Source organism: Lasiosphaeria miniovina, assembly GCF_030549165.1.
Source record: "Lasiosphaeria miniovina strain SMH2392-1A chromosome Unknown B0T26scaffold_1, whole genome shotgun sequence".
In the NCBI taxonomy this organism is placed as follows: domain Eukaryota; kingdom Fungi; phylum Ascomycota; class Sordariomycetes; order Sordariales; family Lasiosphaeriaceae; genus Lasiosphaeria; species Lasiosphaeria miniovina.
In genome coordinates, this window is record NW_026848220.1 from 3,282,051 (window position 1) to 3,295,807 (window position 13,757).

The 13,757-nt window shown below is 54.2% G+C and overlaps 7 protein-coding genes across 7 annotated transcripts; 1 reads left to right on the forward strand and 6 right to left on the reverse strand.

Moving 5' to 3' along the window:
* Positions 1-260: 260 nt before the first annotated feature.
* B0T26DRAFT_634480 (nuclear protein localization protein 4) lies at positions 261-2,568 on the reverse strand (the record flags this gene model as incomplete). Its single annotated transcript, XM_060436637.1, has 5 exons — positions 261-436; positions 482-638; positions 717-2,193; positions 2,282-2,406; positions 2,485-2,568. 5 exons carry the CDS (start codon positions 2,566-2,568, stop codon positions 261-263), a joined length of 2,019 nt encoding a protein of 672 aa, XP_060302750.1.
* A 450-nt stretch (positions 2,569-3,018) lies between these two features.
* B0T26DRAFT_867060 (Sec62/63 complex, subunit Sec66) lies at positions 3,019-4,252 on the forward strand (the record flags this gene model as incomplete). The annotated part of the gene is made up of 3 exons (XM_060447831.1): positions 3,019-3,472; positions 3,553-3,872; positions 3,950-4,252. The coding sequence occupies exons 1-3, from the start codon at positions 3,367-3,369 to the stop codon at positions 4,250-4,252; spliced, it is 729 nt and encodes a 242-aa protein (XP_060302751.1). The 5' UTR covers positions 3,019-3,366.
* A 538-nt stretch (positions 4,253-4,790) lies between these two features.
* B0T26DRAFT_615667 (uncharacterized protein) lies at positions 4,791-5,270 on the reverse strand (the record flags this gene model as incomplete). Its single annotated transcript, XM_060435979.1, has 1 exon — positions 4,791-5,270. A coding segment is annotated over one exon (480 nt), but the record flags the coding sequence as incomplete, so codon positions are not given.
* Positions 5,271-5,703: 433 nt separating this feature from the next.
* Positions 5,704-9,030, reverse strand: B0T26DRAFT_42033 (origin recognition complex subunit 3 N-terminus-domain-containing protein). Its single transcript, XM_060434907.1, has 7 exons — positions 8,751-9,030; positions 8,379-8,645; positions 8,192-8,265; positions 7,859-8,105; positions 7,636-7,775; positions 7,292-7,565; positions 5,704-7,241 (listed from the first exon to the last, which is right to left on the reverse strand). The coding sequence occupies exons 1-7, from the start codon at positions 8,796-8,798 to the stop codon at positions 6,105-6,107; spliced, it is 2,187 nt and encodes a 728-aa protein (XP_060302753.1). The 5' UTR covers positions 8,799-9,030; the 3' UTR covers positions 5,704-6,104.
* A 143-nt stretch (positions 9,031-9,173) lies between these two features.
* B0T26DRAFT_686154 (uncharacterized protein) lies at positions 9,174-9,748 on the reverse strand (the record flags this gene model as incomplete). Its single annotated transcript, XM_060440891.1, has 1 exon — positions 9,174-9,748. A coding segment is annotated over exon 1 (337 nt), but the record flags the coding sequence as incomplete, so codon positions are not given.
* Positions 9,749-9,767: 19 nt separating this feature from the next.
* On the reverse strand, positions 9,768-10,369 carry B0T26DRAFT_686155 (uncharacterized protein; the record flags this gene model as incomplete). Its single annotated transcript, XM_060440892.1, has 1 exon — positions 9,768-10,369. A coding segment is annotated over exon 1 (392 nt), but the record flags the coding sequence as incomplete, so codon positions are not given.
* Positions 10,369-13,102, reverse strand: B0T26DRAFT_686158 (uncharacterized protein). The gene is made up of 6 exons (XM_060440893.1): positions 12,627-13,102; positions 12,072-12,540; positions 11,620-11,971; positions 11,319-11,558; positions 10,809-11,252; positions 10,369-10,732 (listed from the first exon to the last, which is right to left on the reverse strand). The coding sequence occupies exons 1-6, from the start codon at positions 12,814-12,816 to the stop codon at positions 10,697-10,699; spliced, it is 1,731 nt and encodes a 576-aa protein (XP_060302756.1). The 5' UTR covers positions 12,817-13,102; the 3' UTR covers positions 10,369-10,696.
* Positions 13,103-13,757: the final 655 nt, after the last annotated feature.

Below are 13,757 nucleotides of genomic sequence, written 5' to 3' on the forward strand. Positions count from 1 at the left end.
CCCCTTGTGCTGGTACGAGACGCTGTTCACTGAAATATGGACGCCGCCTACTATTCATTCTCCTCAACCCCACCGCGTCATGTTCCCTCATCGCCTTGGCGACACTGGCCACGTCTGTATTTACAGCCAGTCAAGTACCCCCTTCCCATTGTGCCCGTGAGCCCATTCAATGTGTGTAAGATCCAACGGCCTGCCTTCAGAAGGGGCATCGATTCTGAAGGGGGCTTGCCCCTGTCCCTGCCCCCTTCCAGACCCTGTACCTACTTCCTCGGCGTATCACCTGGTGGACCTGTTCCCGGCGGTGCCTTTCTTAATAATGCATGGCGGTCCTCGTTCAGCCTGACAGCCGCAAAGCGCTTAGCAAGGGGTTCCTCGTCGTCGTATCTGAAAGAGGATCCAGAGGGAGACAGGGCCGCCGCAGCCGCCGAAGTAGCAGCTGCAGCGGTTTTACGAGAGGACGAAGCTAAAGACTCTAGTTTACGTCCTCCGCTGTCATTAGATCTGGAGCGCTTAGGAATTCTCTCACCAGTGGATTGAAGGATGGCGTGCAGTGTTTGCCATCCTGTGGTCGACCGCAGTTGGAAAAACTCGGCCAAGTCGTGTTGTGTGGCCACCCGGCAAAGTAGCGCTTCTTCCTCCTAAAGCAAAGAGATTCCAGGTCAGCGTCATGTTCAGGATAACAAGCTGGGTTTTAATATGAGGTGGTCCTTTCTTACCTTTGACAAGACACCCATTTGGTGGATGAAGGATAAAAGATGAAAGCTAGAAACGTCTAGACGGTCGTCCTTTTGGTTCACCTTAAGCGCCTTAGCGACTGCAGAAAGCTCCTGTGCTTCCCCTAGACTCTCCCTGTTCTCAATCGGGAAGCTATCATTTATGAAGATTGGCTTCGGTGCTTCGGGAAAGCCGTGTGTGAGTGTGACAAAGAGATATTCGACTGGGAAATCCGGCTTCGCGTTTTCCTGCACGTTGGCCCCGTATTCGTTGATCTTGCGGTAAAACACCTCTGGTATATACCGCGTTCTGCTCACCGAGCCGTCGTCTTCCTCTTCCTCGCGAACGAGCATCACGGTGGGGTCGGCTGATGGCTCGATTATGTCCGCCCGGACCATTTCTACTGCATCGTTCGACATTTGATAGGCTGATATTGAGATCTCGCCCTTCTCGTTGCCAGATATGACGCAGGTGACAAAGTTGGATCCAAACCTGCCAGTATCGCTCCATTTCGTGACTTTCGGGTGCTGAGCCTGGAGGCGCGCGGCGAAGTAGATCTCCTGAGATGCAAGAAAGTGTGAGTCCGCGTGCCGTTTGCAGATGGCGGTTCCGTCTCCCTCGCCAGAGTCCAGGAGGTCGGTCCAGATGATTCCCACTTGCTCAAGGCCGCAGAGCTGGGCTACCTGGTTGATATCCTGTTCATTTTCCCAAGGGTTGAGCGATATGCCGTCAGCCTCGTCAACCTGCGGAGGCTCGTAGATTGCCTCCACCACGGCCTTGATGCCGAGGGGCACTACGTCGTACTCGACGTACTTGCCATAAAGAAACCCAAAACGCTGCGCTCCAGTCCTCCGCCACGCGTCAAGGAAGTTATCAATAATTTGCGGCGACGCAAACTCGACATGGTCCACAGTCCTGAAAGTTTGAGGTTGCAGCGTAATGGCGCTGGGCTGGCACTTTGTGCAAATGCCTTCAGGCCACTGGGGATGCCCCGCCGGGCAGTCGCGCTTCACCCGATAGTAGGGTTCGACGAGCGGAGGTATGAAGGAGCTGCCGAGCTCCGGCTTGTTCGTCGCCGAGTTGACCTTGCGCAGATATGAGTGCACAGACATGTATTTAATCTTCTTCTCGTCGAGGTACTTGGCGTTGAAGGGATCCAGAGGCATGCAGTAATCGCACATGCCCTTGGGCCCGTGGCGACACATCTTTACGTCGAACTTTCGCGGAATCTTGCCATCTTTTTTGTCCAACCGGTCGTCCAGAGCAGACTGCCTAACCGTCTCCCAAGGGTTTTTGATCTTTTCTGCAGTGGACGACACCGGCAGAGGGTCGATGGGGAAGTGTTCTGTCGGGAGGATCGGCTTCCCGTTGAGGCGGTTGGTTGACGACAACGCTGCTGACTTCGGAGCGTGGCCGTTTGCGTGGCCGTTAGATTCAGCATCCTGGTGTTGATAGCTAATAAATATCAGGTCACCGTGGCTGTTGCGCTCGGCAGTTAGCTCCGTTCATGCAAGGCGGAGCGGGGGCTACCAAACGGGACGGGCTGAATCACAGACCACTGGCTTACCTTAATCCTATCTGGCCGATTTTGAATTTGGCAATTTCCTCGATCTTCTTCGCGTCGCCGCCACTTGGGTGGTTTGAGAGGGTTATGGTCTTGGGATTTACTGTTTTCGGGAGCTGCGGGAGGAGCTGTGCAGGAGCTTGTTAACTTGGGCCTTACTTGGGTCGAGCTTAGAAATGGGGTCGGAAATATGGAAGCAGTCATACTTTGCGGCCAAGATCGTCGAATGTGTTGTCCTTCTCCACCGTCAGGCGGAACATGCCATCCGGCGCACGAAGCCTTAGAAGCATGGTGACAGCTGGACTGAACTTCGATCGTGTGTCAAGTTGTTCTCGCTTGTGATGCTTGCAAGCAGAAGAAGAAACGCGAACTTTACGCAACGGGCTGATGCACAAAGATCTTATGATGAGAAGAAGTGAGGTTTGGCAGAGAAACGTTATCTCGGGAACTTGGTGGTTGGAGTTGGAGTTTGGTTTGGCAGTTGCAACCTTCACCCCACTTGTTGAAGCTTTGGTAGGCTGGGTTAGGCTGGCAAGCTGGCTGTCGTCATAAAGTCGTGCCTATTGGCAGGGTGGTGGCGTGGTTCTAGCAGCTCTGCCCCGCGTTACCTCCAACGCCAAAGTCCGGAGAAACTCGCTCCGGACAGGGTACGTACCTGTATGGGTGGCTTACATAACCCATACTGGAATGAAACCTGGCCACAGTGAGATGGTGCCCGCTTGCCAGCCGCCCGCGTGCCTGAACCTGAATAGCCCCGGCAACGTAAAGGCAAGCCACCCCTGCAAGCGGCGGGCCAGCCAGATCAAACGAAAGGTCACCTAGAATTTTGATGTCAAGCTGTTCTTTCGGGGTGAATTCGGACACTTGGGAGCAACGCAACGAACGAGCTAGCCACAGCAGAACACACACCACGTCCGTTAATACAAACCCTACTTAGTGACTGGCTAAGAGTTTGTGTTTCCGAAGAGCCACCTTTTTGGTTGTTGTCTCCCTCTTCTTTTTCCCTCCTCTCTTCTAATTACCAGGTTCCGTCCGCGACTGTCACCCCCATCGCATCCTACCGTGCTGCCAGCAAAGACTTCGCGAAGATGGTCGACATCGACTGGTGGGGCCTGATTGTGCCCTTTGCGTACCTGGTGGTGCTGAGCGGGACATTCATGACATTTTCCACCATCTACCGGAAGAGGAAAGCCAGTATGTTGCTTTCTTTCTTTCCTTCTCTCTCTCTCTCTCTGGTCTTGGGGAGATGTGTTTGCTGACTCTGTTCCTCACAGCGCAAAGCGCGAACCTGGCGCCGTGGTTCGGCCCCCATCTCCAGCGCAACATCTACCTGTCGCTCCTGCACATGGAGCCCGAGGCCAACGGGTCCGAGAAGGCGGCGGCGGCCAAGACGCCCAAGGTCCCCGAGAGCGTCATACGTGCGGCGCTGCTGCGGCGCGCCGTCGAGGACATCCACCGCATTATCCAGATCCGCACTGCCAAGGCCGCCTGCAGCTCGCTCCTGCAGCGGGGCAGCGTCGGCGACGACCTGTGGCAGCGGTTCCAGCGCGCCGAGAAGGAGATGGAGGAAGAGTTACGGGATGTGGTTATGGAGGTATGTTCGTGGAGTGCTGCGGGATGAGCCGCAGCGGAATTTTGCAAAGCAAGTGGCTTACCCAGCGATCTTGACAGGCCAATGCGCTCGCGCCGAACTGGGGCCAAATCATCTTCCAGTCAGCCAACGAGATCGCCGCCAACACGGTGCTCAAGCAGCGGCTCGACGAGATCCAGGCGCAGACGGAGCGCGAGAAGGAGTGGTGGGAGAAGCGGCGGTCCACCATCAAGACCGAGTCCCTGAAGAAGCTCGAGGACGAGTCGGAGAAGACGCAGGGCAAAGTCGGTAGTGAAGACGAGCCCGTGCTGGTCGACACCAACACGCCCTCGGCGACGCCTGTGAGCGGCGGCGGGTCCAAGAAGAAGAAGGGCCGGAAATAGACGTGCCCGGGGGCGAGTTGCGTTTTCTCTCTCCTTCCTTGCCTCTCTTTAGTTCTGTATAGTACATAGTGACGAGAGTCGGGGTTCCTGGGGGTTGTTGTTGGCTGCATTACTATTGGCGTTACAGGTTGGCACAGGCAATGAAAAAAAGATCTTGTTTGCTCTGGTTCCACGCTGGGTGGCTTCAACAGGTCGTGAATATATAATTTCTTATTGCGCAACTTTGATAACGTGCCAGATCACCGCGGTAGACAGGAGGTAGGTAAGCAAGAGAGACTGGTACGGCCCTGGTTAAAGAAAGAGTCAGATCAATGTCGACAATACTTCTGTATTCATTATTACGACGACTAATGAGTGAAAGAATGCATGTATATATGCAGCCCCCCCAAAAAAGACGCAATGCAACGCAATGCCATGCTATGCGTGCCATGATATGCCAGAAAATGATGATGCAACCAAGCAAAGCAAACCAAACAACAAAAAATATTAGTAAATGGCCCAACACTTTGCCTTTTGCCTTTGCCTGTTTCTCCTACCACATCTTCCTCCTGAACATCTCGTCGTCGCTCGCGCCCCTAGCGCGGCGTGCCTCGTCCTCAATTTCCTCCTCCGTCTTGGGCCCCGCGCGCTTCCGCTTGTTGCTACCGCTGCCAACCGGCAGCGTCTGTTGGAGAAGCGGCGTGTCGCAGCCGCGCAGGCCGATGAACTTGCCGAGCTTGCGGCGCTTCTCCTCGAGCGACAAGCCCTGCGGCCAGGTGACGGGGCACGGGTAGTGGGCGGTCCACTGGCAGGGTGTGCGCTGGTGGTAGAAGCTGGCCAGGGCGTCCAGCTGGTCGTCGGTCAGCAGCCAGAAGGACAGCAGCGTTGGCGGGAACGCCGGGTGCACGGCGCCCGTCGTCATCTGTACAAGCGGTGCGAGTGGGAGTGCCATCTGCTGCAGCTTGGTCTCGAAGGCTGGGTTCTTGGCTGAGCGGCGCGAGCCGAAGGCAGCCCCCTTTGAGGAGTTGTTGTTGCCGTTGTTGTTTTTCTGGGGGTGGTCGGGGATCTCCATTTTTATGTGGTCTCTCTCTAGAACTCGAAGTCTATGGGTTCTTCTTTGCAAGTGTCGGCGTAGTTGACTCTGTAAAAATAAAGAAGGCCGTACGGGCCCGTCTAAAACCTTGCAGTCGGGGGCACCTTGGTAGGGAGGTGTATAGGAGGACGGCAAGAAGGCAGGCGTGTGGTGGTTCTTGGTCTTAGCAAGCGACAGACAAGAGAGTAAGAGACAGCAAAGATAAAGGAAAGTCTTAAATAGAGCGGTTCGTCGCGACTATTATGAACCAAGGAGTATTATGACTCGACTGTAGGGAAAGAAGAAGGATGAAGAAATTAGAAGAAGTTGAGGGGGAAAAAAGAGGTGATACTCAGGTTTCGGTCGCTGTTTGTAGAAAGTGGGCTGCCAGCAGCAAGGCAGAGAAAATAGTAGTTCCGGCGATAGTCTTCTAGTTGTCTTCGGACAACAATCAATGCTTGGGTTTCTCGGAGAGCAAGATTCGGGAAAGGCGATTCTATAGAGAGGGAAAGAGCGGGCGTATTTGAGGGTAACGACAGCTCACAAAAGGGAAGCCATATTCTTTGACGGCGGCTTGTGGTATATTAGCGGATCATCCTGTTCTTTGTCTTCGTGCTACTATCTTGGGCGACGAGTCGAAACATCCGTCTCTTGTTCCGTTTTCCCTTTGTCTGACAATCTAAGACATTGTCTGGGCGGCGACATTCCAACGGGAGCCCCGATTCCGAGTGTGAACAAGGGCGATAACAATGCATTCATCCAAATGCCAAAGACAATCGAGTCTCCCGCCCCCGCTCCCGGCTACAGCCATTTCAACTTGGCAACGTGATCAGCTTTCTTCTTGCTCTGGCGAACAAAACCCATCATCCTGAGCTCGGCCAACCCCTCGTAAAAGTGCACGAGGGCTGTCCGTTCGTCAAGCCCTAGTTCGGATTCATCGCCAACCGATGCGTAGTACGCCGACCACAGATCCGCCACATTGATGAGCGCACCTGCTTCTAGGTATAGGTGATACAAGATAGCCGTGGTAGGCAGCGTAGACGCGACTGCGCCACCCGCGTTGCCGCAACAGGCGCATCCAAGATAGTCATGCGGCCGAGTCAGCGCTCTCCCAAACGTTGTTGCTAGTCGAGGAATAAAGACGTCCCGGTAGGGCGACTTAGAGTCATAGAGCCACGCCTCGTGGAGGAAGAGGCTCTCGGCGGGGTCGCAATGGATGTGCTGGGACAAAATATCCATGAGGCTGTTAATCGCCTTGGTGAAGGCGTTGTCCTCGTCCGTCAGCGTTGCCGTATCTCGGCTGAGCTGGACCTTCTGAGCCACGACGGTTGTCCGCAGGACCTTGCTATGGGCACCGTATTTGCTTTTCAAGGGGTTACGATTATCCTTTGTACGCTCTACCAGCGACTCTACCTCGTTGCGAATCTCGCCCAGAGACGCTATCAACTCGTCAGCTTTAGACTCCCACCCCGGTAAGTCGAGTTCCGGGCTGCCGGCCTCTATAGCGCTCACGAGGCGGCGAATCAATGATATGATCCCATCCGGGCCCAGTCGCTTGATGGGGTCCACGACGGCAAACATGTCCGAGGATAAACTAATACCCTCAGCGAGTGCTGATATATAAAGGTCGGTAAAGGGGGTGGAAAGAATGCCCATGGCGGTAATAAGATGCAGGGAACGGAGGAGACGCATTACATGGTCTTGCCTCCGTTGCCCTTGCTTCAGGATCTGGTCAACAAGATAGCTGTCGTCGTTAAGTAACGACTGGGCGTGGTTCAACTGCCGTGCTTCGACAGCTGCCTCGACATGGGCCTTAAAGGACCCAAGAGTCCGGACCGCCTGAATATGCTCAGACTGCAGTAGCTGACGATCAACGTGGCCGTCCGCAGTAAGGAACATGCTCAAGGGGTTCGCATAGAAGTGACACATATACGCATACTAGAGGCTGTTAGCACGTGCACAGACGAAGCGATGGCGGCGGCACTTACCTTCAAGGAACTGATAAAGACCTGAATCCCGGCAACCTGGTCTTGCTGGCGCTCGACAAGGTTCCGCAGCAATGACGGCCCTAGGCGTACCAGAGCCTGGCTCCCAGCCACGGCGCTCTTGAAGACGCTTTCCAGCACAGAGCCGGCTTGGACCACGTCAAACTGGGCACCGTAGAGATAGCGGGCCGTGGACTTGAGCAACCTCGCCTGGAACAGCTGCACCGAGGTGGCAATGCCAAACAGCACAGAGAAGCGTATGCGGTCATGCCAAGAGCTGAGTGACGAAAGCATTAGACAAATAAAGCAGGTAGGCAGATAATTGCGCAGAAACACGAGCAACATACTGGAAAAGAGCAATTAGGTCGGTCAAGAGTCCGCTATCAAATGCCTCACTGTCCTGAAAAGCCACAATGACGCGCGGCGATTCGTTCACGTCGAGAGCGACGTGGAGGGTTTCAAGGTCGTAGTTAAGGTATTTTCGGCCCTGGGCAATGCCACGTGTCAGCTACTCGGCATCCAAGCCGAAAAGAAGAAGAAAACAAGACAAGAGCAAATAGGGGAGCATACATTTTTACACACAGAGAGCCCAGTCTCGTCGTCATCGTCAGTGTCATCGTCATCATCACGGCCGCTGGCCCTGGCGTCCTTGATGATCTTCTTCAGGGCAGCCTTGAGGTTCGGGGCCTCGGCTGAGCGTAGGCGCACGAATCTGGCCTGCGTAGCCTTGCAGAGCGTGTCGGCGAGCTGCTCAAACAGCAGGTCCTGCGAGGCAATGTTGGGGCCTGTAATGATGATGCCGGCGGGGATTTGGGTGCTGTGAGATGTCAGCCACAGCCCAAGCCCACCTCCATGCAGCAACGAAAAGAATGACGAGAAAAGGACAGGAGGGGAATCACGTACGTTTCGGCCTCGGCATTGCGTATAAACGAAGTGACCTCGTCGAGGGTGTTGCGGTTGGCTTCCCTCAGGACATGCTGCAACGGTTCGGTAGTATCAGTACTAGCCAGTGCTTTCTTTGTATACCAGAGTTTCCTTCCAAGCAAAGAAAACGAGACGAGAAAAAAAAACAAAAAAAAACACAACGAACTTGGATGCGGGCATCGAGAACGGGCCAAGCCGTCTCAAACGACTCGGCGCGGAGACGCACGGCTTCGGGGCTCTCGCTGTTGAAGAGCGGCGTGAAGGCCGACCTGGTGGCAGCGGTTTCCTCAGCTGCTGCGGCTGTCTGCTGCCGGGATTTGGAGCCGTCTTTCTTGGACGAGACCCTCCTTCGTTTCGTCGGGCGAGCAGCAGAAGAAGATGCATCGTGGTGGTGCTGGTCCTCGGAAGACGGCGCGCTGAAGATGTAGGCGGCCTGGTCATGATATTAACACATCATCTCTCTCTCTCTCTTCATTTCATTTCTTAAAAAAGCACATCTCATTTTTATGGGGGAATGCAACGGCATGGAGCTAATTACCCGGTGGTCGTCCTGTTGGAATACCGTGTTATCTTCTAATTCCGCCATAATTAGTCGTTTGCTGTTCGATAGCAGTCCTGATATGGCATGCAAGCGTCGTCGTCGCGCAACGTCGTCGCGGTCGTTGAAGAAAGTGGCGCGTCCACGCGTTTGTCGTGGTCCCAGCGTTCGTCTTGTTAGTGCCCAGCCACAGCGCGCCACAAAGCTTGTTTGGTCCCTTTCACACCGTAACGAAACCGGACCTAGGGACGCAACAAACAGACAATGCAATGAAATAGACAATACGAATGAGGAGAGTAGAAGGAACAAATCTAGATAAATGTTGATAGCAATTTAACCTTGACCTATACTCCTATAAAATTGACAATGAGTCCCATTATTTTATTTTGCTTGCTAGACCAGGGAGAGACCAGGATGGCTCTGCCCCAAGTCATGTAGGTAGGTACCTCCTGTTATGCGTAATCCCTTCCACATTGCTCCGTCACTTTCTCACTTCCACTTGCCATGTTCTTCCCACCATCTTAGATTACAGCAGCGATTAGTCGCTTACGTGCATATAGGCACGAAGACAAAGTAGAAGATAGATGGATATTTATATTTCTTTTAAAGATCTGTCCGTCTGCGTGCTTGTCTGTCTGGCTCTGTCCTCTGTCCGGGCTTATAGCAATAGCCAAGGCAAACAACCCCTCATTCATTTTCAAAGGAAGCAACCCATATGTAGTACTTACGTAGCCATGTCCATATCCATAGCCATGTCCATATCCATAGCCATAGCCATAGCCATGGAATGAAGAACCAGACGCAAACGAGCAGAAAAAGAGAAGAACTAAGTAAAGAAAAGAGAAAAAAATAAGGCACTCCATTTCGCTGACCAACGACGACTTAAAAACGTCTCAAAAAATTGCCTGCATTTCGCGCTATCTCCCCCCGGTCTACAAAGCAACATCACATCAATTTCAATAATTTTTCCTTGCCCTCTCCCTCCTGCTTCATCGTTCGAATTTGCCCACCCGCCCGCCCGCCTGCTCGCTTTGCTTTGCTTTGTTCGTTTGAGGTTTGACCGAAGTCAGTAACTAAAGAAAGATAGAAAGATAAAAAGAAAAGGGAAAAAAAGATGGAAAAAAAAGGAAAATCGTGAAATCGAAAAAAAGAGATCTGCCCTTGCCCTCTCTCTGTCTCTCTCTCTCCCAAACCTGCTCCGCCGTCACCGTTCTTGCTAGGAAAAAAAAACATCTGACTGGCTAGTAGGCGGAGAGCAGAAGGGAACCTAACCGGTTCCCCGGCGACAGCTAAGGAAAGATGGCGGGCTTCATGCCCCCCTTGCTGCCCTACCAAGCCCCTCTCCCCCAACAAGACAGACTGGCTAAAGAGTCCACGGAGCTGGCACAGCCCAGCCACCCTCTCTTTATACACGTGGTCCCCATTTTCCTTCCTCGCTCGCCTTTCTTTTCCTAACATCCAAGGCTGTGCTCAAAAGCGAGAGAAAGACACTAAACAAGGAAAAAGAGGAAACCGGGGAGAGGTTTGTAAAAGAGGGAAAGCTGGGGGTTAAAAAAATAGAATAATTGCCTGTATTTCGAACCAGAACACCTCCCCCCTTTACCCGCCTACCAGACACCTCCGAGAAAAAAAATGGTCATGTGCAAGCAAGAGCAAAGAAAAACCGCCTAGTTTTACAGAAATATAGGAAAAAAAGACGATCTTGTGTGTCTGGGAACCACGCCCAGAGGTATTGCCTCCATGTGCTGCTGCTGCTGCGAATCAGGACATTCGAGCCGGGCTGGGACGTGGTGGGCGAGTGACGCCCCCTCTCGTTGCTTGAGCCGAGCAAATCGGCCAAACCCGCATTCAAGTCATGAGCAGCTGTAATTCTGCTGGGTCAAAAGACCTCATTTTATCCCTCCACAGGCAAGTAAATAGTGCCGCGGGCGACTTGATCGAGGCAGCTAAGCCGACGCCTCAACTGCTGCTGGGGCCTTAGTCTAGATTCAGGGTTAGTTGCTTGGTTCTCAATCATGGGACACCATATACATGGTGTGAGGGGAGTGGTTGTCATACATCTTCGGCAGCAGGCTTGCCAGCCGGTTTCTCGTCGCTCTTCGCCGCAGGAGCTGAATCCTCCTTAGTCTTTTCAGGTTCGGAAGCCTTGACGCCGTTGGTCTTGGTTTCCTTAGATGTGCCGTTGACTCCATTGGTCCCCTCGGACGCAGCAGGTGCGCTTGGCGCGCCGTCAGCAGCGAGGAGCTTGTTCCACTTGTCCAAGAGCGCCTGCGAGCGCGGCTTGAACTTGAATTCTTCCTCCTTCGGGATGTTGTCTAGCTTCAGGATCGCCTTCAGCACCTTGTTTATCTTTGTGGCCTTAATGATGCTAACTTCAAGGTCCGGCAATCCCTCCAGCTTGAGCACGTATTCTGACATGATCTCCATCTCCTCTTCCTTGGGCTCTTGATCCCGCGTAAGGAGGCCCTTTTGCAGCTTGTGACGGAGGAACAGAACTTCTTTCTGTAAGGGGACTAGATTAGCAGCTGCTTCGTGTTCAGCCCCTGGTAGAGAGTTCTGGCCTCTTACCTCTTTCCGCGCGTGCTTCTCTTCAGGGGACACCTCGGGCTCCTTCGGCGTCACCACTTCCTTCTCCACCTTCTTCTCTTCAGCTTCCTTGGGCTTAGCGGCCTTGGACTTTGCAGGCTTCTTCTCGCTTGCGCTCTTAGCTTGCTTTGATGCAGAAGCTGTTCCGTTGGGCGCCTTTGGTGTCGAGCTCGTCGTCAACTTTATCTTGGGCTTCTTCACAGAGTCGGTGCGCTGTGGTGTCTGTTCAGAACAGGTTAGCTGACAAGGGCTATACTGGCTGCACGAGGCTCCTGTTATTCACCTCGACGATTTCTTCAGCCTTGCGCTTCTTGGTCTTCTTCTCCTTGACCGGGGTAGTCTCCTCATCGGCTGCATCAGGCATCTCGATATCCTCGTCGTCGGCAGAAGAAACGACCTTGATTTTCTTTTTGTTAGGTGTGGCGGCTTTCGCGGCCTTGGCCTTTTCTTCTGCCTCTTCTTGCTGGAGCAACTCCTCTTGATACTGGTGCAGCAGGTCCTTGTAGAAGGTTAGGCCGTTGTTTTGCGATGCCAATTCGTGCGCAGCCTGCAGATCTTTCCTCTTGAGATCAGTCTTCATGTCCTTGACGGTCGCAGGATCTAGGTCAATTAGGTCCGTGTTCGGGACCCAGCCACTGAGTGCAAACAAGATTAGCCTTTGGACAATATAGGGGGCATGGTGGCAACAACATGCCCTCGGCAGGGCAGGAGAGAAATCGTAGATCCAAAACCTACAATTCGTTGGTATGGAGATACATGACCGGGAATGTGCGGTCGGCGGCCTTTTTGCCACCGTCGGCGACATCCTCGCGGTAGGTACCGTCGGGGCGTTTGGCGGTGACTGGTCGAGACTTGAGGAGGGAGAAGGGCAGCATGTCTTCATCGCAGATGATGACAGGCCATTGGGGGAACCCCTTGAGCTTCACGAAGAAGTGGTCGCCCGGCTGCGCGTCCAGGTGCGTGATCCTGGCCTTGGAAGCCTTCTTGTTGAGCTTTTTGCCCTTTGACTCAGAGCTTCCTACTGATCTGCGCGGGGCTACCCTCTTCTTGCTGGGCGTCGGAGTCGCAGCCGACGCGTCCGCAGGAGCGGTGGCAGCATCTTGCTCGGCGGAACCTGACTCTGTTTCGACCGCAGCCGGCGCGGCGTCGTCTGCCATTTCGACGTTGGGCTTGTCGACAGGGTTTTCGGCAGTTTTGTCGGCGGCTGGGTTTTCGCGAATGCGACGGTTAGCTAATTGTATCGAGAACGCGATCTATATGCATGTAATGCGGCGGACAGAGGAAAAGTACCTTTAACGGCTTTCTCAGATTCGTCTGACGCGGGAGCCTTGGCAGGCGCGGGCGCGGGCGCGGCCTCAGCGTCGGCCACCTTTGACGCAACGGGGGCAGTGGCTTGATCGCTAGACTCGGCAGCAGCAGGCGAGACGTCCTTTGACGCGGCGTCGGCGGCAGGCGCCTTTGGGCTGGCGTCGCTAGACATGTCGATAGGGAAGGTCGAGTGAGAGCCGGTGTGGCGGTTTGTCGTGTGGAGTTGTCAACCGAAGGCAAGGAAAAAGAAGGTGTGTCTCGAGTTGCGCGCGCTTGATGATGTTGTTGCTGCAGAAAGCAGAACTTAACGCGTTCTTCGCGTGTAGGGAGGACTAAAACCCAGGGTGCGCGTGACCGGCTTTTTGTTGCGATGAAGCACGATGAGTTGCGCGGATGGTATACGGGTTACAATGCACAGCCGCCAGACAATCAAGGTTGGCTTTAATGGAAGTTTTCAGAGCATTCGCGAAAAAGAGAAATTATTTGGGTGCAATGCACCGAGAAGCGTGGTCCGAGCGCCCGGCGTAGGAGCTCTCTCCTAGTCCTGAGCTGCCCTGGTTCTGGTTCTGGGGAGGGGGGGCGGCTAGGCAGGCCATGTGAGAGACCGAGACAGACTCCCAAGCTCACAGCTAAGGCACAGTACCTGTATGTACCCTCCCTGGCCCGCCTAAGGCCTGCGTCAGATCCACGACGCCAACGTCGGCCGCCCACACGTCTATCTACACTAAAGTCTAGGTACAGGCCTACATGCCCGCCTGTGCTTATACCCTATACACGTCGAGCCCCGGGCATCTAGGTCCAGGTGCCCAAGCGCGCCCTCACACAGCCCGCGCAACCAGCTCAGCTCATGAAAACAACAACCACAACCCCGTCGCACTCCTCCATCGCCAGGCTCGCCGTAGCTCGCCGGGTCCATACCGCCTTTGCCAGGTGTTGCCGTTGCTTCTGGAGCGGGACCGCGTGCCCAGCTGAGCCCTCCATCCGCCCCCTTGAGCCTGATCACAACAAGCCGAGAAACAACCCCACTCAACTCCCGACTTCAGCCTGAGGATCACCCAGCGACGTCGGATAGGGCGACGTGGTCGTTGGAGAGTCACGATAATAACTCGAGCA

Coding starts and splice junctions, on each gene's coding strand:
- B0T26DRAFT_42033 (XM_060434907.1), bottom strand. CDS start 8,798: ATGGCGGAATTAGAAGATAACACGGTATTCCAACAGGACGACCACCGG. Junction 7,776..7,858: donor GGCTCTCTGTGTGTAAAAAT/GTATGCTCCCCT, acceptor GGCATTGCCCAG/GGCCGAAAATACCTTAACTA. Junction 7,566..7,635: donor GACCTAATTGCTCTTTTCCA/GTATGTTGCTCG, acceptor TTCGTCACTCAG/CTCTTGGCATGACCGCATAC.
- B0T26DRAFT_686158 (XM_060440893.1), bottom strand. CDS start 12,816: ATGTCTAGCGACGCCAGCCCAAAGGCGCCTGCCGCCGACGCCGCGTCA. Junction 11,972..12,071: donor TATCTCCATACCAACGAATT/GTAGGTTTTGGA, acceptor GTTTGCACTCAG/TGGCTGGGTCCCGAACACGG. Junction 11,559..11,619: donor AGGCTGAAGAAATCGTCGAG/GTGAATAACAGG, acceptor TGTTCTGAACAG/ACACCACAGCGCACCGACTC.